This window comes from Lissotriton helveticus, chromosome 10, assembly GCF_964261635.1.
Source record: "Lissotriton helveticus chromosome 10, aLisHel1.1, whole genome shotgun sequence".
In the NCBI taxonomy this organism is placed as follows: Eukaryota; Metazoa; Chordata; class Amphibia; order Caudata; family Salamandridae; genus Lissotriton; species Lissotriton helveticus.
The window spans coordinates 200903025-200928030 of record NC_136071.1 but is presented as its reverse complement, the minus strand read 5'-3'; the positions used below and the strand labels follow the sequence as shown (position 1 = coordinate 200928030).

The 25006-nt window shown below is 47.7% G+C and overlaps 1 protein-coding gene across 3 annotated transcripts in view; it reads right to left on the bottom strand.

Annotated features, from left to right (window-relative positions):
- The window catches only part of METTL9 (methyltransferase 9, His-X-His N1(pi)-histidine), a 219639-nt gene that overhangs the window by 62978 nt on the left and 131655 nt on the right, over positions 1-25006 (bottom strand). For all 3 annotated transcript variants that reach the window (XM_078665133.1, XM_078665131.1, XM_078665132.1), the window contains exon 4: positions 7699-7883. In XM_078665133.1, the coding sequence (XP_078521259.1) occupies positions 7699-7883 (185 nt within the window). The remainder of the gene's footprint in view (positions 1-7698; positions 7884-25006) is intronic.

Below are 25006 nucleotides of genomic sequence, written 5' to 3'. Positions count from 1 at the left end.
GGTTTCTTCACAGCCTGTCGAATTCATCTTTTTTCATTTATTTGAAGCATGCACAATGCCAGAGCTCTTTGAGCTTTAATATGCATGTAGAACATGAAAGACTCGCACCTCGACAGGAATAAGAGAGCAGGCAGAGTGTTTTTCTGCAAGTGCTCTAAAATCCCTGTGAGATATCAAAATCAATAAATGCCACCCAAAGTAGGAAAAAAAGGTTTCCGTTTAACCCCTTCGCTGCGGGGATAATTCCCCCGCTGTGCTGGGGGGAGGGGGTGCGCACAGCGCCCCCATGCTCATGACGAGCTCAGCTCATCATGAGCCACGGCGCTCCTGTGCGCATGACGAGCTGAGCTCGTCACAGGTGCACCGGCTCCCGTGGAACGCTCAGCACAGCAGGGGAATTCTCTCCGCACCTGAGCGTTCCACGGGCCATGACGAGCTGAGCTCGTCATGAGCACCGGAGTGCCGTGGCTCATGACGAGCTCAGCTCGCCATGAGCATGGGGGGGCTAGAAATAACAAAATCTGAAAAATAAGCAATACTCAAAACGTTCTATGCAGGAAAATCAGTTCTCCTCATGTGTAATGATAAGCATAGATCAACGCGTATTTGTGTAGTGGCAAGACAGAAAATGTTTTTGTAAAAATGTAATGTTACTGCAGGTGCTCTTGCTTGTTTAGCAGTACACAGATCATGCAACAGGGTATTAAGTCCAGTCTGGTCCAGATGTTTCTGTCTGGAAGATAAGGACTACTTTGGCATGAAGCCAGTGAAAAGCATAAAACGGGGTAGTATGCCTGCCATACTGACTCCAAAATGAGCACCTACATTGTGGCATAGTTCAAGTTCAAGTTCAGAAATTTGTATAGCGCACTACTCACCCAGAGGGTCTCAAGGCGCTTGAGGGAGGGGGGGTGCTTTATTTATCGAATATCCAAGTTTTAAGTTGCTTTCTGAAGGAGAGGTGGTTTTGTGTAAGGCGGAGGTGGGTGGGTAGAGAGTTCCAGGTTTTGGCCGCTAAATAGGAGAAGGATCTACCCCCCATGGTGGATTTATGAATGCGCGGAATATCGGCGAGGGCTTGATTGGACGATCGTAGATGGCGGTTGGGGGTGTAGAAGGACAGTCACGTGTTGAGGCATTCGGGTCCTAGGTCGTAGAGGGCTTTGTGTGCGTGGGTAAGAAGACGGAACGTTATTCTCTTGTTGACAGGGAGCCAGTGGAGGTCTTTCAGGTGACCGGAAATGTGAGCTTGACGGGGGATGTCCAGTATGAGTCTGGCTGAGGCGTTTTGGATGCGTTGGAGTTTTATTTGTAGTTTGGCTGTGGTTCCGGCGTAAAGGGTATTTCCGTAGTCCAGGCGGCTTGTGACCAGTGCGTGGGTGACCGTCTTTCCTTGTTTCGGTGGGGATCCAGCGGAAGATTTTTTTGAGCATGCGTAGGATGTTGAAACATGATGATGAGACGGCGTTGACTTGTCTGGTCATCGAGTGGGAGGAGTCCAGGATGAAGCCCAGGTTACGTGCGTGATCCGTAGGTATGGGTGCGGTTCCCAGGGCCGGTGGCCACCATGAGTCGTCCCAGGCCGAGGGGGATGAACCTAGGATGAGGACTTCCGTCTTGTCTGAGTTTAGTTTTAAACGGCTGTTCTTCATCCACTCGGCTACTTCTTTCATTCCTTCGTGTAAGTTGGTTTTGGCGGTGTTTGGGTCTTTGGTGAGTGAGAAGATAAGCTGGGTGTCGTCTGCGTAGGAGATGATGTTGAGGTTGTGTTGTCGCGCGATGGATGCGAGGGGACTCATGTAAACGTTGAAGAGGGTGGGACTGAGTGATGATCCTTGTGGTACGCCGCAGATGACTTCGGTGGCCTCTGATTTGAAAGGGGGGAGGCGGACTCATTGTGTTCTTCCGGCGAGGAACGAGATGATCCAGTCTAATGCTTTTCCTTGTATTCCGACGTTGTTGAGGCGTTGTATGAGGGTGCTATTACAGACTGTGTCAAAGGCTGCGGGGAGGTCAAGTAGGATGAGGGCGGCAGTTTCTCCGTTGTCCAGTAGAGTCCGAATGTCGTCTGTTGCTGCGATGAGGGCGGTTTCAGTGCTGTGTTTGGCTCGGAAGCCGGACTGTGAGGGGTGGAGGGATTTGTTGGATTCAGGGAAGGCGGCGAGCTGATTATTGACGGCTTTCTCAATGACTTTGGCCAGGAGGCTCCAGTTGTAATTCTTTTTAGGTTCACGCTCTCTCTCTCACAACTGGAGCCTCCTGGCCCATCATATACTGTAGACGGTGCCACGCGATCCGGTGTGGTGTTTTAGGTAATATGGTGTGACTGTTACAGCCTTTTTAAGGAGTAGCATGTGATATTCCCCATACTGAATAGTTTGTTTTGACTCATAGGTGCCCTTCCTCACTACCTGGCATCCCACCCCCACTTGTCCTGATGAAGACCCCGCAGTAGGGCAGGAATCAGCCTACACCTTTGGGGTAGAAACGTCGACACGCCCTTTTTTCGTCCCTACCCATCAATAACAGATCATTTTTGGCTGTGTTAGTTTGTAATTGGGATAGGAATAGTAAATATATGAAATATCTGAATGGCAATGTATATATGTCAATGTGGTACTGGACTCTAAATGTATATGAGACCACTTGTAATTTACTTTGAAACTTATCTTATTTCTGCACTATCCTGATCACAGTCCCTTCCCTTACCTGTCCTTCCTTTCCCACGCCCCTCCTTTCTTGGGCAATAAGAATAAGTCCATTACTGTTTGTGTTGAATGCTTTGACAACTGATCTGCAATTGAGGATGTGTATTAAATAACATTTCTCAGAGTAATTTGTCCCGAAAGTTTCTTTTAAAATAATACCTATTTCATGTGAATTGTGACTGAAGGCAATGCTGCCACACTGCAGCACCTGAACTGTTATGCGTGCAGTGTTACCATGCACCATGTCGTGTATGGCACACAGTGATCGCACGACAGTGTAGCAACAGGGGGGCACAACATGTGCCCCCAGTCACAATGAGCGAAAACGCATGGAGACTCTGTTTGGGGCTCCTGCCTTGCCATTTTGCCAACCTTTTCATGACAGGATCCCTGCCAAAAAAAAGGATTGTCAGAAATGCAACTCGTAATATGCACGGCAGTGCCGGCATTGGCACTGCCTCCATTCCTTGCCGCTTTACATACCGCCACGGGAACCAGGATCCTGGATGTTAGGTTGCGGCAATCTTATCAGGCTGGTTGCGGTCTTGGGACCGCTGTACTCGTAATCCGGCTCTTAGTGATTTTAAGGTGTATTTTCATTTTAAGATGAAAAGCAGTTACATTCTAAATAATATTAGTGCATTTTAAAACAACTGCATATTTTGATCAAATAAAAAAAAGATCTATTACACCTTGGCTCTGCTGTGTTTTCTAGCAAAAATCGCAATCATCTGTGACTCTTGGTATCTTAGGTAACTGCACCTTACATATTTTGGTTGCTTTCATAGTCGTCCTTCAGCTGGTTACGACACTCTTGCCTTTATTTATAACTACTATTATGATTACTGTCACGTCTACCACAGCCTTTACAAAGCCTTACCAGTCAATTCTATGCATTAATGTAAAATCGCCACGGTGGCCTAGTGTCCGGAGGATCAATTAGTTTCTGTATCATCATGCCAAGTTTGCCAAATTTAGAAGTGTGACTGTGTTGATAAGGAACTGCACTGGTAACAGCACTCATAACCAAAGGTGAAATATAATTTAGGAGTATGAGAAGAAAGAATTTGTGAGTATTGGCGGCCGGCTTGTTTGAAAAGACAAGACAGCAGAATGACGAGAAATGGATGGAGGAGAATGGATTCAGTTTATAGTGCACGGAAATGTGTAAGGGAGTTGTAAATGAGACGAGGTGATTGGATTCAGGTAGATCTGGCAGATATGATAATAAAAATGCCATTTGTTGCATTCAGAATTTAAGATAATGAAGCAACGTACCAAGGGAGCTGTGAGGTATGATGATGGATGGAATACATGCAGTTATTCTTGCATGGTCTTGTTAAAGAGAAAAAACAGTATTGTTGCATGGGGAATTGGAAACAGGAGAATAATGACCAGGAAAACAAGCATTTGCAATGCAATAGGTCTCGCATTAGGAAAGTTTGAGCTATTGGTATTGTAAATGACACATTTTTTAGTATGTGTTGGTTTAGAAACTAGCAAAGTGAATAGTTTAGTCATTTAGTTTGGCAATAGTTTAACATTTCGTAAATGTGACACCTATCGCATTTGTAATGCAATAACTGAGGCATAATAAGCTTGTCATACTGTTTTTTTCAATGTGGGTTGTTGGCACAGTTGCTGTGCAGGCAGTTGTCGTGAACAAGATGGAAAGGGAAATAAAGAAGGGCATGTAGAGATAGTGGCCAGGGAATGTAGAATTAGAAGGTGTGCTGTTTTATTAGGCGAGTTGGTGCTAGCGTGCATTTGGTGTTGATGGCTGAAGGACATGAAAGGGGGCAGGCGGTGATGCGAAGCAGCTATAAAAGTTTGCGTTAGGCTTGCTACACATGCAGGAAGAGAGTATTGCTGGAGTTTGCTAGAGAGGGTCATGCTGAGCGATATGATAAAAGACAGATGTTTTGGGAAGTCTAGCTGCTTGGTGAATGCTACGGATATGGGGCTGTTGCTGAGGAGCGCATGATGCTGTAAAAGTAGAGAAGGTGTTCATCCTTGTAGTTCGAAGTGTATGTTTCAGATGGGGTGTTGTAGAGGTGACAAAAGCGTTTAATGCACTACAGAAGATAGTTATGAGCAAGGTGTCCTGGAGTGCGAGGGGCAATGAAAAGAAAGGATGGCGGGGAGGAGGCGTTATTGAAGATGACGTAGCGGTAGAACAAAGTTGCTGTAAGCTGGAGGTGTACTTTATGGCAAAAGTGCAGTAGCAAGGAAGCACGAGAGACATATGTTTGTGTTGTTGTATATGCTGTTTTGTCAAGTAATGGGAGGAAGGGTGTGATTTTACTTTTTAAGTATTGTTACTGATGAAATGCTGATTAAGATTTGGACTGTGCAGTTACTTTTGGGAAAGAAGACACTTTACGGGCTAGTTTGTGTCATGCATACTTTTGCAATGTTAACAGATACATTCAGGTACTGCAGAGTTGTTATGGGACGCGTGAGAACGTTTCTTTGAGCACACAGTAAAGATGGTGAAAAGTGCATTCATTACGTAGTTAATAATTAATAGTGTGAGTATTCAGAGTGAACAATAGCAGACGTACGTAAAGCAAATGCAAAGCTTTTGTGGCAAGAATAGCAGTGCTGTTTGAGAGGCAAGAGACTATGTGCTGTACACGGGCAAAGACATTGCAAAGCTGCATGACGGAGCTGACTTTACGGGTTTGTCTGGATGCAAGTTGGGGGGGGGTGAGCATTTAATTAAGTGTGTTAGATGTTTTGTATACAGTGTAAGATTATTACTAGATAGTGGTGTGCGTACGGACGGGGCAGAGTTGGTATGGCGCTTATAACAGCAGAAGGAGGTGGACGAGCACTAGGCTGTTAAGTGCGAAGTCTAAGATAGGTAGGCACGTGGAAGGAGTTGACTGTAGAGAGTGGCACTTGTGAAAAGAACCCCTGCCCCTACGCTGCACAGAACTAAAACCACCTTTGCCCATGCGTCACCTCCACCGTCGTCATCATGTGTCAGCAAAATCAGCAAACTAAAGGCGTCTGCAGCTTATCTATGTTCTGCAAAACACATTTGCAAAAGTCAATGTAAACATCGCAAATAAATGCTTAAATGCGGGTTTACAAAGTCATCGTGGTAAAATTAGGCAAGGGGCTCCTATTGTATTTGAATGACATTAGCATGAAGCGTAACACAAGGCAGTATGTGACAAAGTGCATCTGAAGCTGATTGGGGTGAGGCTTACTGCTCACTGTTACCTGGCAGCGTAGACTGCCTCTGTGCTCACACAAAGCGATACACGAGCGCAGGCGGGCCCGCGGCCCTTGTCCTTCTTCTACTTCCATGGCCCTGGTCTGCTCGCTGTTCTCAGCCTCGGGTCGTGCGCAGCTGATATTAGACCCGGGTCCTTATCCGCACTCTCTTTCTGCGGCGGGCGGGCACGCGCGCGCTCGCTCAGTTCGTATGTGGGATGCACTGGTCCTTGTTCTCTTACGCATCTGTATAGGTTGCCGAAAGGGGGCACGCGCCGGCAGTCAGACAGACGGACGGACCGAGCGCCATGGAGCTGCCGCTGCTGCTCACCGCCTGCCTCCTGCTGCTCAACAAGGCCCGCGCCGACCTCTCCGGTGAGTGCGAGGAAAGAGGGGGGGGACATCTCACCCTTGGGGGGTGGAGGCGGCTGAGGGGGTGTCTGTATGTGTGCGTGTGTGTGTATGTCTGTGTGTGCTCGTGTGTCTCTGTGTGTGCTCGTGTGTGTGTCTCTCTGTGTGTGCGCGCAAGACGCGTTGACGCCAGCCCCTTTGAAGAACAAGAAATCGGAGCCGGGGATGTGCACGGCACGGCGCGGCGCTGGACGTGCGCGTTCGCGCACCCAAATCCAAAAGGAAAAGCTCGTAACACCCTCTTGTCCCTAATTCCCCCGAGACGGTGGTCTAAAGTTGTCGAACTGGAGCATCCTATCGGATGCACTCCAGCTCGACCTAAAAAGGGGTGTGGGTGTGCCAGGAGAAAGAAGAGGGCAAGTACCTGAGAAACTACATTTAATTATGTGCAATAAGAGGACAGAGAGAGAGAGCGGAGAGCGCAAGAGAAAGAGTGTGTGTGTATATTACGTGGATATGGATGTGTGAATGGGGCGGATTTAAGTGTGAATGTTTTGAGTAATGGGGCGTTACTGATGCTTGTGATATGTAGATTGTGGAATGCAGAGGTGAAATCTAAGGACATGACAATTTGCATGTTAGGCTGAGTAAAAGCCAACTCCCCACACACCATACATCATTTCCAAGAGTTCTGAGCCAAAACATCACACACTTTTGTTGTACATCTGCAATTGAGGACATTTTCGTGTTAAGTGATACACAACTCAAACAACTTGAGGAACAAACATCATAGGAGCTCGGAAGGTGGAAGAAACCGGATTAAACATTTTTAAAAAGGTAACTTGCAGAGGAAAGGTGTCAAATGAAATCCATCAGTGATGACACTAGTGCAAGGACCAGACAGGATTCTTAGGTCATATGGAGATGTAGTGGTACAGAAGACCCCTACTTTTATGAATTATTTGGGCAGGTGTGGAATTGCATGGGCAGGGTTGTTTCTTTTGTAAACTACATTTATTTTCAAATGTTATGGGGTTTTCCTTCTGAAAGTCAGTAGATTCAAGTGAGTAAGCTCAAAAAGAACATTTGCATGGAGAGTGATAAAAGACGTTACATACAGATATAGGATGATGCAAAGAAACTTTGTTCCATACGTATGGCTAGAAAATAAGAAAGTGGCTGGATTTATGGTTTATCTCCTGTGATCTAATGTTTGGCAAATGTGGCTTGTGGTTTGCAATTGTGTCAGGACTCTAGCTGAAGGTATGCAAGGGAGCCATACAAGAGCAATGCTAACTATGAATATGAATACATATCTTTAAAAAACCCACATCAACAAGAACATGTTCGGAGCGAGACAGAGGGACAATAATTGAATTTAAGTTACACTAGGCTACATTCCTTGCCTACGTACCATTTTCCACATATGGGTGAAAGGGAAGAACCAGTGCAAGAATGACTCGGCCCCTAGTTGGCTCCAGTACATTTCGGATTTCTTTCAATAAAGTCACAGGTCGATCGCAGCGATCGAGAAGATTCAAGCAGCTGATTACATCATATTGGAATCCTGTGTTCTGCCATTCGTCTATTTCAAGTACCCTAGAACAAAACCCAGAGAGTATTGTTTTTCATTAGGTTACATTTAAGTCACACATATAACACAAACAAAATCAAACTTCCTTGTTCAAGCAAGTAAAATCAAGTAAAAAAAATATTTTGAAAAACAGTATTTATGTCTATATAAATATAACAAGGAATGTGAGGTCTGAATTCTAGAAAATGAAAGATAGGGACATTTCACGCTCAAGGATTAACCTTTGCAGTAGAAAAAATCATAACTAATGGATATCGAATCATTGTCGGAAAAGAAGAAAAGTACATTTGTAATGATTATACCAAGCTCCTCATACAAATGTAGGGTAACTAGACCCCGAAAATCTGAGTTTAAAATGCAGCTCTTTTGAACAATAAAGAAGAATAAAACTGTGAGCAATGGGAACAGAAGCATACCAAAACAGAATGGCTCAAGCTGCAGAATGTTTCTTTAAAACGCTAGGTCAGTGGTATTTTACCTTTTGTGGACCTCACTGAGCCGCCTTTAGAACCCAAGGTTCCCCATACTAGTTCTACAATTTGTCTCTCAACAATAATACATAACAAATACACACTATATGAACCAGGCATATGTACTCCTATGCAACTGTAGGTTTAAAATGTAAGAGTAACTACACACTGGAATAAGACCCAGTTTGTATTCACAAATCAATAGGTAATCATGTGAAATGAGCTCTCAACAGAAGTGGTGGGACCGGAGTAGGAACTGGAATGAGAGGGCCTCAGACAGACTAAGGGAAGCAAATGTGGTTGAAATGGGGAAAGCTTGCAGGGTCTTTGTCCCACAAGGTGTCAATGACTGAATAAAAGCAATAAGACCAGGTGTTCATTATACCAGACTACATACCAAGTGAAAAGTGGTACTCTGTTTGTGGAAGTATTTCAGTTCAGCTAAAAAAGTGCAGCAAAGCCACTTTCCAATACAAGTGTAGGTGCTTAGAGTCTATAAGTGCCTGTAAGCAAGTAGGAGAAAGTAAAGCCTGGAAGTGCCTTTTGAGTGGTTTACCTGTGTACATCACTGAGCGTTTAGAACACCTTCTCTCCAAATATGCAGATGTGTATGGTTTTCTAAAAAATTATAAGCAATTCAAAACAGTAGCGGAGTGCTAGTTCAAGTTGCAGCTTGTTTGAATGTGAATAGTAACTGTGCGCATTCACGCATGTTCCATCCCAAACTACCAATCAGCTTCTGGCTAAAAAGAAATTAGAATGCTTATTTTTCTTTCTAAACATATTGTTATTCATCGCACTAATACATGCTTCAAATACGGTAGGGAGGCAATAAAGTATGCTTCAAGTAAGTATTATTATTAGTTGATGAAACTATTATCCTCGAAAGAAGGAACTATCTTTATACAGTGATTTAGTTTTCAAGGCTTATGATTATTCCGAAAATAATGTTTAAAGGTTGTATGGGTCCACAGACCCACTGAATAGGAGCCGCAGACCCCCAGGGCTCCGTGGACAACAGGTTAGAACCTCAGTGTTAGGTTAATTTAGAAAGCCTTCTATGGGACAGTATTATCCCATTTGTCAGATATCGAGAGTCCTCAGCAATTTAAGTAAAATTAAGAGTCTCAGCTGTATAATAAAGGTAATGTTCCTCAATTAATTATAGGTGTCGAGAAATATCTTTACTAATGTCTCCAGTCTACTGTGATATGTCTAACCTCTGTCAAGTATCTCAGTTGCCGTCAGTGCAAAAGGTGGGGTGTCAATTTAGAAGGTTTAAAGCTAGACAGTGGAAAAACTGTCGAAAATCCTCAAAACCTACCACCCAATACAAGATTGTCCAACACAACAAGATTTCTTGTATGCAAAAGCAATTGGTCCCAAATTTGAAGTTCGGGTTGTCAATCAACTGGAAAACCTGACCAAAGGTCGGTGACAGGGTGGTATCAAGCGCAGTTTTAGGGTGACCACTTGGAGTTCAAAGTAGTCTCCACAATAATGTTCCAATTTCAGGACTACTGGTACTCATGGTGTGCAAAGGTTTAGGGGCCTGCATCAAACAAACAACTGGTTATCCTTTAAATGTTGGAGGGTCACCAAATGGACCCATTTGTTCTGAATTGCAACTGTAGACCTGGGATGTAGGCGCAGGGACTTCTAAACAGCAATATCTGAGGAGCAGTGAATGGGTGTCGGAAGAGTCAAACAAGCCTCAGTCAACGGGGTACACTCAAATTACTGCTGGCAAAATGGAAAAATATCTTGACTGGAAATTGAGATCTAGAGTTCCGCAACTTCAAGAAATCAGTTGGTAGACTCAAAATTGGATGCTGTCCTTTGACATCTTAGTTTTGAACTGAGTCAACTAGTTGCACACTGCTTTTGTCTTGTTCATCAAGGTCAGAAAGCATCTTATTTCTATACAGCAGTATAGCACCAATCTTTTCAGCAAGGAACAAAGCAGGGAATCTGACTAGATGTGGGGCTTTGGTGGACGAGATTCAGGGGAGAAACAACAATTTCTAGATTCACGTTTCTTGTCAGACATCTCTCTACATTCCGTTTACGGAGATTCTCCAGATGAACACATGGAACTGTTTTCTAGTGCAGCATACTGGCAAGAAGCAAGGGGCAATCAAAGGCTGTGCATTATTTAAAATACATACTTATGGCCACGCCTGCTTAGCCATTTTCCCTGTCATTTCAACAAGGAAGAAAGGAGGATTTCACCAAAAGATCTAGCAGAGTTTTAAACTTTCCCAGTGGAGTCTCCCATTTCTAGGTCACAGGACAAAAGGGGCAGCACTGATGGCCTCAAGGATGTGGATTCAGGAAGTAATAAGGGGGTTGCTCAGGGTTTGGCATCTGAGGGCACAATTCTCCAAATAGTCACACTGGTTGTCATCGATCTTCTACTGTCTCAGAGCTTTCATCTGCGATATAGCACCATTAATTCACTAAACCGTCACTGAGGGGATAAAGGGTTTTTAGGCAAAAAGAAACATCATGTTAATTTGCTAACCAAGGTGATATGGAGAGCAACCACCATCACACTGCACAACACAAAACCTACCCCATGCATAAAGACAGGACCAGAAATTAGGTTTTTACGTGTGAGCATTTAAATTCATACTTTTCGAATGCAGAGATAAAATGATTCCTTAGAAGATAAAAAGTGAATCTTCATTTTTGATGCACGTATAGTTTGAAACAAATGTTGAGAAGCCTCAGTGGACTTGCAGACTACAGAGTCAGAGTGCAAAAATAAACCAGACTGGCCAAAAAAAACATAACGACAAAAGGGAAGGATGGCACAGCAGTCCATATAGCGCGCGCGAGGACTTTGATCTGCACAGTCTACAAATCCAAAAAGTGGATTAAAATAAGCATCCACGAGTAAGGCAACACTACTACCCATCACTACATTACTCTGACACTTAGGTAACAAAGAACTATATAAATGGCAATTGTATATTTTGTTAGTGGTAGATGCTAAAGGTTGCCATGGTTTATACTGAAAGTCAAGGAGCATTTCAGGAAGCAAACGAAAGAATGAGACCAATTTTCATTCATTTTCTGTTTTAAGTGCTTTATTTTCTACTGCCTTTCATAAAGGTTTGAGAGGGATCATGTGATTTCCACCATTAAGAATGTGAGGCGTACTTCATTGTGTAGGACCACTCATGTAGAGCTACACAAATGCAGCCAGTGCTTAAAAGGTACTAGAGTTTAAATGGCCGAGTCATCACTTTAAAACACTCACATAGTGTGATTTGTGTCCTTTGAATGGAATACAAACTGGCCACAGTAAAGGATGCAGCTCTAAGAAGCATTTCATTCATAGTTTTGCTGATCAAGTTTGAGCAGTCCACAGCGGTTAGCCTGAAAGAAAAAACAGAGCAAGACGAAACAGCGAAACAGAGCCAGATGACAGATTACTCACCTGTGTGCCAAATCTTGCATTCTTAATTTACAACACTGTATGTGTGAATTGTGAGCTTGTGTGGCCGATACACAATTGTGCACAACCTGTTATGTGGTACAGTGAGGGAGTAGGCACATTCGCCCACGTGCATCGCAATCGCCCCATCGTCTATTTATGACTGATACATGCATCTTTCTCTGCTTGTATACTACTGTTAAGGAGTAGACCTGATACAAAAAATATATAGGCTGTTATACAAATCATATATAGGCCTGGGTGAAAATTAATTTAAAATTTTCAAAGTAACCCCATTACGTCCCTTCTCGTAATCCCGCACCATTTGCGGTAAAAACATTGGCTGGGGGAAGCATCATGAAAGGAGTTATAACTGTTGTAGAGAATACTACAGGATAGGATTAGTCCAACTGGATGTGAAGAGTTCTTCTTTCACTGCTGTATTGGTCCGAAGACTGTAGCACAGCTCAATCTAAAGGGTTTGGTTTTCAATGTATTTCTGATCTGCACAGCTGTTCAAGAATCTGGTACTCTGGACACCCACTGATCTGCCTCTATTTTTCAATTATTTAAAGTTCAGTTGTTGGGTAAAGTGAAAGTTGGACAATCACAGGTGCTTTACATGGCGTACTTTGACGAAGCCAGATTTCACAGGTAACCAGGTCTTTTATTCCAGCAGACCGTTTTTGCCCTATAAGAAATTTAGATTAGCGCGAACCCCCTGATAAATGTGGCATATACTATGTGTTCAAAGCAGGTTGGCTGCCCCTTCTCGGTTCTCACAGCTATGGCCTGGAACACTCTTCTTCTGTATTCGAGAACAAATTCTAACCTTAACTCCTTCCATAAAGCCTTGAAAACTTGGCTTTTCAGGCTGCAGAATTTACTTTCTTCGCCTGTCTTTTCTTAGTCATCCTTTCCACTTCCAGACACCTCAGTGAGATGCTAGACCACCCTTTGCAAGAACACTTTAATTTGTTTTCATCTTTTAGGAATACAATATAGAATTTCAGAGCGTTAAACTGAAATAAAGGGGGCGTGTCCAAGATGGCGACCTGGTAGGACCTTGGTCCCCGCAGCTCCCCGTCCTAAACCTCCGCCGAACGCCCTAGCAGTCAGCTTCTCGGCTCCCCGGCTTCATAACTGTCCCTGACGTTGGTGCCTGGCATCGGCGGTGCCCCCTGGGTGCCGGAGCGACATTTCCCGACCGTGGGCCGGCTCTTCCCGGCGACGGCGCTCAGACGGGGCTCTCCGGTGATGGCGGCCGACTAAGCAGGTGGAGCGCCCAGCGGAGCCCTCGCTGCCCCTCCGGAGCTTCGGCGCCCGGAACCACTGCCCACACCGCCTGGAGGGTAGGCGACTGCTGCTGCGCTGGATCGGGACCCCTCCTGCCGGACGGACAGGCCCCCGAGCCTCGGCCGACGAGGACGGCTGACCCGGCCGGTAGCCGCGAAAATTGAGGCTTCGGCTTCCGGGCCTAGTGGCGACGCTACGATCAAGGCGGCCCCAACTGCTGCATACCGAAGCCGGACCCCCTGCCGTTAACAGCCGCCTGGTGGAGACGCGGCGCCCGGCGAGCGACGCGAGGGGGCCCGACCGGAGATCACACGGCCCAGGCCTAGAGTCAGAGGCCTAGCCGACGGAGGTCCTGAGGAGGCGGCCTGAGCGAAACAAGAGGTGAGGGGAGAGGAGGTGCGCGCTAAGGGGGAACTCGGGGAGCACACTCGAGCTCCCGGTGCCTGAATCGACTGAGCCTGATGGCGGTGCGGTGCAAAGGGCCATTACTGCAGCTCGCCGCCTGCGGCGGCGCTTCACCCCCGAGCGCAGAACACAGGACGGGTATCTCAGCTGCATGGAACCCAGACATCTGAGCAGACCTCCCGGGCCCGCACGATCACACTAGAGCGGGTGCTCCTCCGACCTCCCTGCACAAGCCATTGGAATCGCGGGACGCTTTCCGCTTCGTTTTGGGGGACCCCCTGCTACCCGACACCCCCGGTGGGCCCTGACCTCCGACGGGGCGAGAGATAGGCGGCGGCCTGCCTCTCCCAGGAGCCCTGCGGGGCCGCTGCGTCCCCCCCCAGTAACCTCCACCCTCCAGCGTTAGGGACCACACGGGGCCCCTCCACATACCAGACAATGGCAAGCCAGAGAGGGAAGAAAGGGACCCAGACACTCCCAGAATTGCTGGCCAAATCCCAACCCCGGTCCAGCAAAGACCCTCCATCTCCAAAAATCACGGTAACACCGCCAGAACCAGCCAATGACCAAGCACCTATCACCAGATCCTTTCTGGAATCAGTGTTTAATTCCCTCAGAAAAGACTTTAAATCCTTGAAGCAGGATGTAGCGGGGGAGGTCCGGGAGGTCCGGCGAGAGGTGGAGGGACTCGGGGAGCGGGTGGCGCCCGGCGGTCGAGGAGGCCGACCAGACCAGGAGTGCCGAAATCGAGCAGCTTCAACAAGAGATCATACGACTTACTGATCAACAGGTGGACTCCAGGCCCACGCAGAGGACCTTGAGAACCGTTCCCGTCGCAATAACATACGGGTTCGGGGAGTACCTCAGAAATCGGAGGGATCGGACATCACCGGCTACCTGCAGGATCTTTTCCGCGATATTCTGAGGGAACCCGCTGACTTCACCATCCGCATTGACCGAGCTGGGCCTCCCCCGGAGAGCGTCGGCTCCGCCACCTGACATCTTGGCGTTCCTTCCGGACTTCCCGCTCAAAGAAAGAATTCTCAGAGAAGCTCGACTGGCACAACCCCTTCACTTTAAGGGCCACCCAGTCGCCCTGTACCAAGACCTGTCGGCCATCACTCTGCAAAAACGGAAGGAGTTCAAACCCGCTACGGACTTCCTAAGGCAGCAAGAAATCCCGTACTCCTGGGGCCACCCGTTCAGACTGATCTTCAAATGGAACGGCGCCTTGCATCAAATGCGCTCACTGAGGGATACTTGCACTCTCCTTGGTCTGGACTCAGACGCAGACGAGACTGTAGTGAAAGAACCGACAGGGCTTACCAGGGGAGGGTGGCAAACGGTACGCCGCAGGAGATCCCTGTCGCATCGCCAGAAACCCGCCGCCTCGGTGGTCGCCAAGGAGAGAGCGACAGCGGTGGCCGAGGTGGCTCAAAAGACGTCCCCTTCGGAATGAACAAGGTACTCACTGGGGAGCCGACACTTGGCGCACACGCTACTTGAATGGCGGGGGGGTGAGGGGAGGGGGGCTGCAATGGCCGCTGCTGGAGATGACCCCTACAAGTAACTTTACCACAGCCCTGCAAGGACTGGCAGGGCTGGGACTATTCTTTGTTCTGATTTTGGGGTTACGGGGGGGTGGTAGGGAGGGGCCCGCCGTCCTGACCTGTATGTTGGGGCCTGGTGCAGGGGAGACGAGGCCGGAGTTCGGGGTGCGGGGGGTGGATGGGGAGGAGGGGGTGCTGGGAAGGGGAGAAAGATGTTGTTTGTTCTGCGGTTGTTTGTGGGAGGGGGAGGAGGTTCCGGTTGGGGCTGGGGATGCGGGTGGGACCCAGTGTGCCAGGGAACTGTTTGGGGCTACACCGCCCCTTGTTTCGTCGTTGGCCGTACCAGGGGAGGAGGCCTTACACAACTCATGATTCTGGGGATCTCTCGCTATGGAGTCCACTTTGAGGATTTTGACTCTTAACGTCAAAGGCCTGAACAACCCGATCAAACGCAGGGCGGTGATCTCATACCTAGAGAATTCGGGCGCTGACATATGCTTATTGCAGGAAACCCACCTCTTACCCAAAGACTGGCATAGAATGGGCTCACGCGCTTTCCCCCAACAATTCTTTTCCTCGCTGCCGACAAAGAAAGCGGGGTGGCAATTCTGGTCTCCAGGGGCTTCCGGGGCAGTGTGGGAGATAGGGTGGGTGAGATTAACGGCAGATTACTGGCATACACCTTCCTGGTGGGGGGACACGGCTTCACAATTGCCTCATTGTACGCACCGAACACCGGTCAGGAACACTTCCTGAAACAAGCTACTTCCGAGTCCCTACAGGCCAATAACTCGCCTCTGCTACTCGGGGGAGATCTCAACTTAGTGATGGACTCACACATAGATAGATCAGGCCACCGATATGGGGTTACGGGCGCTATCTCGGCTGCGGGCAAGAACTGGCTACAGGAAGAGGGCTTGGTAGATCTGTGGAGGTCTCGTCACCCCACCACATCTCAATACACGTTTTACTCCCACGTTCACCACACATACGCCAGATTAGTTTACTTTTTGGGCTCTTCGTAACTGCTCCCTACTCTTCAAGATATCACTATCACGCCAGCGGCACTCTCTGACTGCGATGCGGTGGAACTCACCCTAAGGGTCCCTAGGTCCACCCGCCCACCTGGCTCTTGGCGGCTCCGCGAGACCATGCTACACCGCCCGGAGGTCACCGCTCAATTGCACGCACGCCTTACCGACTATATAGCCACTAACGACATTCCGGGGACACATGTCACTGCCTTATGGGGAGCCTTGAAAGCGGTGACCAGAGGAGAACTCATAGCTATCGCGGCAGCTGAGGCCAAGGACCGCAAAGAGAAAAGACATGACCTCACGGCTCGAGTCTCTGAACTCGAGAGGGCTCATAGCCGTACTGGCGCCCCGAGGATCTGGAAACAACTGAAATCCGCCAGGGCCCAATTGGCCAGCCTAGATACTGACCGGGCGGAATTTGACGCCCTGCGCCTCCGTCATTCTTACTATGTAGGGGGAAATAAAACAGGCCGCTTGCTCGCCAACGCCCTGGGGGCGAAAACCAAACGATCCAAGATCTCTAGCTTGACAGATGACTCCGGCCAGGAAATCACTGGCGAGCCCCAAATAGCGGAGGCATTCAGAACATTCTATGCCACCCTGTACAGCGCGGATATTCCCTAACCCCGATCTCGTCGATCGGGGTTAGGGAATATCTCGAGACGGCGAACATTACGGAACTGTCGCAAACCAATGCAGACTCTTTGGATGCCCCCATCCGCCTAGATGAAGTTCTAGCCTCTATCTCTCGCCTCCGTCCTCTTAAATCCCCGGGACCGGATGGGTTCTCTTCCGGGTTTTACAAAACCTTCAGTCAATTGCTGGCCCCGATTCTCACCCAGCTCTTCAATTCTTTCGAAGGACCGAGCTCTATTCCCCCAGACATGCTAGCGGCCGAAATCGTGGTGTTGCCCAAGCCAGGCAAAAAGCCTACGAGCTGCTCCGCATTTCGCCCCATATCTCTACTTAACCTAGACCTGAAGATTTTTACAGGGATCCTAGCCGCGCGCCTAGGCCCGTGCCTGCCGGGCATTCTGGAGCCAGACCAGTCAGGCTTTGTCCCCAATCGCCAATGCAGCGATAACACTAAACGCATTCTACACCTAATAGATAAAGCCCACTATCAGCAATCGGACTCTGTGTTACTGGCTATCGACGTGGAGAAAGCGTTGGATCGCGTAGACTGGTCCTACCTACAACAAGTCTTGCGTCGCTATCGGCTGGGGGACCGCTTTCAGGCATGGATCGCGAGTTGTTATCACCACCCGCAGGCCCGTGTCCGCATTGGTGGCCTACGATCTGACCCCTTTGAAATACAACGGGGCACGAGGCAGGGGTGCCCCCTTTCGCCCCTCCTATTTGCCCTTTACGTAGAACCCCTGGCGCAAAAAGTCCGTGATAACCCCGACATACTCGGAATGACCTTCGGGCGGGAACCCCACACTATAGTGTTATACGCAGATGACATCATCGCAGCCCTGGACAACCCGGCCCGCTCCGTCCCGGCCTTCTTGGGCGAACTGGAGACCTTCGGAGCCATCTCTGGCTTCAAAATCAATAGAGGGAAATCCCTTATCTTGCCTCTCGGCGGGAACGCTCGGGGGCATGATACCCTGCCCACATACAGTGGCGGACTTCAATCAACGGCACAGCTTCCATACCTAGGCATCACCCTTACGGCTTCCACGGCCTCAACGCTGACCCTCAATTACACGACTTTGTCCTCCCGGATTCGCTCCGAACTCGCACGTTGGACTAAACAACCCCTTTCCTTATTGGGCCGCGTTGCGGCTATTAAGATGACGACCCTACCTAAAATCCTATACCTTTTTCAGACACTCCCGGTATCCCCCCCGGCAGGCACCATTCAGACTCTACAATCTGATATCCAACATTTCATATGGGGCGGCAAACGAGCGCGTATACACAAACAACTAGCATATAGGAACCCGGACGAGGGAGGACTGGGCATCCCCAATCTTATGCAATATTTCCAGGCAGCGCAACTCCGCTATCTGGTGGAGTGGTTCAGGCCAGAATCTGAAAAACGCTGGCTATTCCAAGACAGAGCCATGGCGGGTACCCCCCTTTGGAAAATCCCGTTCCTCCTTCGACAACACCGGCCACGTTATCTCTTGAGGTCTCCCATTACCCGTACTGTCCTGCAGGTTTGGAACAAAGTAGCGACCGAGAGAGGACTCACCACCTTCCCATCCCCTCTGACACCCGTTCTGGACAACCTGGAATTCCCGCCGGGTAATGCTCCCGGGGCCTTCCCGCAGTGGCGCACCATCAGTAACTTTTTAGCGGGTCATCTCTTCGACCTAAAAGGCTTCCTCACCCTTGCAGACATTACCCAGGGCTATGATGTCGTCTCCCCGCACCTATTTCAATACTTCCAGCTTCGACACTGGCTCACCCACACAGACATCGTGACTCTGGTTGGCAGACCTATGACTGCCTTTGAGAAAATGGCTGGTGAAGAAAGACTCTGACAAACACCTCATCACTGACCTCTACAAAATGCTCACTCCACTTTCTCCCCAAGGTAAATCAGCGGGCCAGAGGAGATGGGAGGCAGAACTGGGGAGGGCCCTCTCGCCACAGGAATGGAAATCAATATACTATAGGGCGGCCCATACCACACGCAACAAGGCCTCTAGAGAAGCAGCAACAAAAATTGCTATATATTGGCATCTCACACCAGTCCGGCTCCACAGGGGTAATCCCGCGCAAGGCAAACAATGCTGGTAGCTAGTTTGGGAAGCCTACCATCACAAACTAGCCATTTTCATAAGAACACATGCCCTTTTCCATCACAATGAATGTGTCAATCTGCAACGCCACTGGTACTCATGTAAAGCCCTCTCGTCTCATACCTTCAGGTCGTGTTCGCGCTATATAAAACTCCCCCACCCCCCTATAAAATGGGTGTTGATGAGGTGCCATGCTCCTTAGAAAACACAATCAATCAATGGTCTTGTGATTAAATGACCCATAAGTTTCCAATCTGTCTTAGTGGCTTTTTGATTAGGGTTCCTACGTGGTTAGAGCTTCTAGCTCACATACCCTGTGTAGTGATGTAACTGCTACACAGGGTGTTTTTAGGTAGCGGAAATGTTGTCTTGTGTTCTACTGTCAATAAAATCCTTAGTTGCACCACAATACTTATCTCTTCCATTTAGATGCATAGCTTTCCTCGTGCTTGGTCTTCTAGCTTCCCTTAGAACTATCAAGGCTCCCTTCCCAAAGCCCAAAGTCTTCAGGAGCCAAGCTGCTAGGCTGAGGCTGGTTGGCTCCAGATGATAGACCTTGCCCATTAGCATCTTACAGGGCATTTTGAATTTACCTGCACCTCTGTACCCTTGTGAAGGTTCCTGGTGGCATTTTGGTCCCTGCTGCTGCCACACACACCACGTCCCTGCCGCTAGTCTCCCCCCACCGCCGCAGCCTTTCTAAATCTCGGCGCGGCCGCTGTGACGGGGGGCTTCATTTCCCAGCTTCCCCAGGAAGCCGCACACGCCTCCTACGTGCCCGGAGGTGCTTAAAAATCATCGAGAGCCCCCGCGTCGTGGGAGCGCCCCAGGAGAATCCTGGGACAAGGGCGGGACCGTCTTAGGCCGTCAGAGGCTGGAGGAGGTCGGGCAGGGCCCCTTCTCTTGGTGGTTACGTGAGAAAAGGTATTCTTGTAAAACACCCTTGGTGACAACCCCTAGCACACCCCTGTATTCACGAACATTATTGACTTCCTTGCCCATTCTCAAACTTACATTGTCCATCTTCCTGACTGCTTGGGTTACTGTAGCAATTTGATTATGTTTAATTTTACCATGAGTAAAAGGAAGGGAACAGCGGGGACATTAGACGATTTCATAACAAGAGCTGAACATGTATTGTCATGCGGCAAATAGGGAACAGCTCCCATCGAAAATCATGTCCCCTACAACTAGCCTAGTTAACCAACAAGAGAATGATAGCATCCTATTAGTTCACTCTAATTCTTCAATTGGACCAGTTGATGAAAACCCTAGAATAAGTCCCGGAATTTCGAGTAGACTACGGGCACAAAAGGGAGCGGGACCAGTGGCACCACATAATGAGGAAAAAAGCGAAAAATCATTGAGGGGGAAGAAATCATGTCAGAAGAAAGGGAAAACAGGAGGGAAAGGGGGAATTTCCAATTCTCAGGTAAAGGAAACTGAACTCATAAGCAAGATTTCTAGATCAACAGGGACACAAACCGATGATAACGAAAATAATGGATCAGGAAGGGACAAAGAGATAATAGAAGGTCTTGAACAAACTGTGGCAGACATTATTAAAACAACCTTAACTTCTATTCATAACCAAATAAGTAGAAAAATGGATACTAAATTAAGGGACCTGAATACTGAAATTGCCCAATTAAATGCAGCTGTACTCCACTTAGGGAAAAGTATAGGTGATGGGAGAGGAATAATTGTAGAAGGGGCAAATGTAATATCTAAATTGAAAGCATCACTGGAGAAGCATACAGACCTCACTGAAGTTGAAGGAATATCGGAATGCTCTCAGAAAGTGGGTAGAACAAGTCCAGTTAGAGCTTGTTTAAGAAACAAAGAATCTTCTGGTCTACCCTTGCAAGGTAAGGGGGCCTCTCCTGCCACTAAAAATGTAACAACTGGACCAGAGTCCAACCATCGTAAGGAAACACAATATAGCCCCAAAGGGACAGACTTGATTCCTAACATGGATATTTTGGATCTCCTTCCTGCTACATGTCCATATGTTCTAGTATTAGCAGGTGTTCCTGTATTAAAAAGGGACCAGAATGAATCCTGGTACAATTTAAAGAATAAAGTTATGGACTGACTATCCAAATATAAAAACTTCAATAGGAATAAGGCAGATGAGATCTTAATGGTGCGCATGGTAGGGTGGGTGGGGAACTCTCCAAAAGACATACAGGGAGACTGTATAGTCGTAAACTTCAGACACCCCCACCTAGTTCGTTCTTTGCTGAGACCCCACGAAGAAACATTCATAAGCAACACAAACATCTATGCACTCCCACTAGGATACTTTTATAAAACCCATCATAATATAGCGGCAAAAAAAACCTAACGCTCTGTTCCCCGCGGTAACTCCTAATAGATTCCAAGATTATCCGCGTTGGAAGCAGTGGATTTACTGCATCAACCCACTGTATTGAATAGCCCAGTTATGGAAAAAGGAAGGATAGATGCAGGGCTTACTATGATTCCAGGTAATTTAGGAAAGGGAGATGAAAGGGTTGGCAAGAATCATGATGAGGCATTGCCTACAAGTACTATGGTCTTAAATTCTAGCGATAATACCCTAACATGTCGTAATCAAAATACCAGCCCTGGTATAAATATTATTTCGTGGAATATTGCGGGATTAAAGAAGATTACCAGAGATCGGGAGTGGAACGAATTAATCAAAAAAGGTGATATTTGACTACTACAGGAAACCTGGGCAACCAAGATTCTGCATAGAGTAGGTTTTAGAAGTTTTTTTATAGCAGCAGTCAAGTCAAGGAGAGGAAGGCCGTCAGGTGGCTTAGTGATTTGGATAAAAGTCACCCTTAATGGAAGCATAAAACAAATAGAGACAGACTCCCGAGATATCCTTGGTATAAAAATAGTGACCAATGATAATAAGGTTCTGTATATTTTTAATGTTTATAACCGGCCAGGCCTGACATCAAAGGAGTCACTTACATTCAATCAATTAGACTCCGTTTTAAATAGAGTGGAATTGGGTACAGTTATAATTATTGGAGGCGATTTTAACTCTAACTATGAGTCAATAAAGGGGCTAGAGGCTATTCACGAAGACGAGGATGTGGCAAACGAGATTCCTCCACAATTTGGCTTAAAACAGGTCCCATGCACGACATTAGCACTCCAAATAATGAGCCTAATGATGACCTATGGCTTAAGATCATGCAATGGTCGCCTCCCCTCGGACATCCCGATGGTTCCCACATTCTGCAGAAATAGTACCCAAAGCAAAATAGACTATGTAATACTATCTCTTGATTTATGGCAATATGCGATTGACCTTAAGGTTAAGCCTAGAGTAGAGAGTGACCATCGGCCACTTGAATTAATACTAAAAGGTGAATTAATACCCAGCCTATCAGATTGTAAAATTGTCCCATTAACGAGTACTGACAATGTAATAATGAGTAACAACCGCCGCGCAGCTAAATGGGCACACACACTGGAAAATGATGAAAAATTGGCAAATATTTACAGTATTTTTGCTAGCACTTTCTGTATTTATACACTTCCGGAAGCGGTAATTGATGGGGACTCATTTTTAGAATCACATCAGGGATTCTTCAGAGAAATAGTTCCCCTAGTAACCAAGACAATTAAAGTAAATACAGATAAAGGAAACCAAAAGCCGATGGGGACACCTTGGTATGACAAAGTTTGTCGTAGTGCTAAAACAGAACTAATAAATGCCATGAAAAAACAAGAATAATAGTGTTACGATTAAGGAAGCACAACAAAATTATAAGAAGGTACTAGAACATGCTAAAATAGTTTGGGACGAAGCAATCTGGTCAGATATGCTGGCCGCAGCAAAAAATAGGGATTCCATGGCATTTTAGAAAATAGTTGCCAATGGGAACAGGAAAGAAATGGGCTCTAGAGAAGTCTATTTGGATGAAATGACATGGATAGACCACTTCACAAAACTATATACAGCCCCGGGGACTGGCGCCGGGGAAGACGATCTGATACCAACTAACTCGTGTGAATGTATTTTAGAATTTAGTCTCCATGAAAAAATTTTGGCTATTAACTCTGTTAAAATTGGCAAAGCTCCAGGATTAGACACGATCCCGGGAGATTTATATAAGCATGATGTGGGTGTCTGGGGACCGTATCTTAATTATTTGTACAACTTTATAGCTGCTGGAGCAGATATACCGGACACGTGGAGGGGGGCAGAAATCATTTGTATTTTTAACAAGCATTTACAATGCAACGGTTTCGCCTTTGCAAAAGTTAGAGCTATTGGCATTGTAAATGACAAAATTTTCATTTATGTGTTGGTTCTGAAAACGGATAAATAAATGGCATTGTCATTTACAATGCCAATAGCTTAATCTCTCGCAAATGCCACACACAGACCCACACCTACACACACACAGACCGACACCTACACACACACACACAGAGCCCCCCACACACACAGAGCCCGCCCCCCACACACACACACACAGAGCCACACATAGCATGTGGGTGGATAAAATGAGGCCCTCATTTGGGCCACGGTTGTCTCTGCGGACACATATGGCTGGCTTCCACACTCTTGGCTGCTTTTTGTCTTAATATTTAGATGTTTATGGTAGATGCTGTAAAACCGATATGGGACCCTTTGAAGTTGATTTTCTGAGGCTCACTATTGTGCTCGGCGCAGGTGAGGGGGGCGCAGGTGAGGGGGCGCAGGTGAGGCAGCGCTTTGTTGAGGGGGTGGCGCAGGTGAGGCGCCAGCCAGGAAAGGGTGGCTCGGTCCAGCCCTGCTTTCATTCTCCAGTAACAAGGTCGTTGGCGAGGTTGGGGGCGCAGGGCTCATCATCATCACAGAACGAGGGAGGAAGAGAGAAAGACGGAAACGGACTTCCACGGTGCGCATCACCACCAAAATAACATATGAAAGAGGCCATTTTACGGGTCATTAAAACACAGCAAGGGAGCGAGGGGAGTGAAAGAAGAAGACGGTGCAAGGGAGAGAGCCTGGACAGAGAGAGGCGGGGAGGCGGTGGGGGAGAGGTAAGGAGAGATACAGTGAAGAGGTCCGGGAAGGAAGAAACAGACGAGGGGGCAGAGTTAGATTGGACGTCGAGGAGGGAGGGGGCGGAGGGGGGCCGGGAAAAGCAGAAGGGGGCATTTTATGGGTCATTAAATTCAAAGGGGAGACTGAAGAAAAGACAACATTGGATTTAAAAAGAGAGAAGGGCTTGTGGTGAAGGGGAAAGAGATAACATGGCAGAGAGTAGACCGGAGACAGTTTAGAGAGGCGGAGAAAAGAGTCAGGGAGAGGCCGACAGTATGGCAGGACTTTGCATCTGACCTGGTTTCCCCTCTGTGCGTCATCTTACTCGCTAGCATTACACAATCTCCTTGGATACAGCAGGTTTGGACTGGGAGGAGTCACGTACATTGCCGTCAAAGCAATTTTATTAAACACGGAACGAGAAATGGGCCTCGTTATTAGCGTCATGGGGACTACAATGTACAAAAAATGCAAGTAACAGCAACATTGGAATCTTCGAAAGAAAGGGTCCCACTGGGGACTGCGCGAGGAAGTAATCCCGTGGAGTCTGTAGCAAGCACTGGGAATTGCCAGATTATTGGGGCGCAGCATTCCAAACTAATGGGACTACAGAGAGCCCGAGGCACTGCGAGATTGAGGTGACTACAGAAAGCACGAAGAAACGTCAGACTCCTGTGGATAAATGGAGTGTGTGCAGCATGAGGATATGTGAAACCGAGGACTGTGCAGCATAAGGAGATGTGAGACCAAGGACTGGGTGCAGCGTAAGGAGATGTGAGACCGAGGACTGGGTGCAGCATAAGGATTTGACACAGAGGATTGTGTGCCGCATAAGGAGATGGGAGACCGAGGACTAGGTGCAATATAAGAACGTGAAAGCAACTGAAGTAGAGGAGTCGACAAACACAGACAGTGAGAGAGCCGCGCGGGCACACAGACAGCGGGAGGGGGGGGCGGGCGGCCACACGGACAGCGGGAGGGGGGGGCGGGCGGCCACACGGACAGCGGGAGGGGGCGGGCACACGGACAGCGGGAGGGGGGCGGGGGGGCGGGCACACGGACAGCGGGAGGGGGGCGGGCGGGCGGGCACACGGACAGCGGGAGAGTGGTCAGGAAACAGCCAGCGGGACA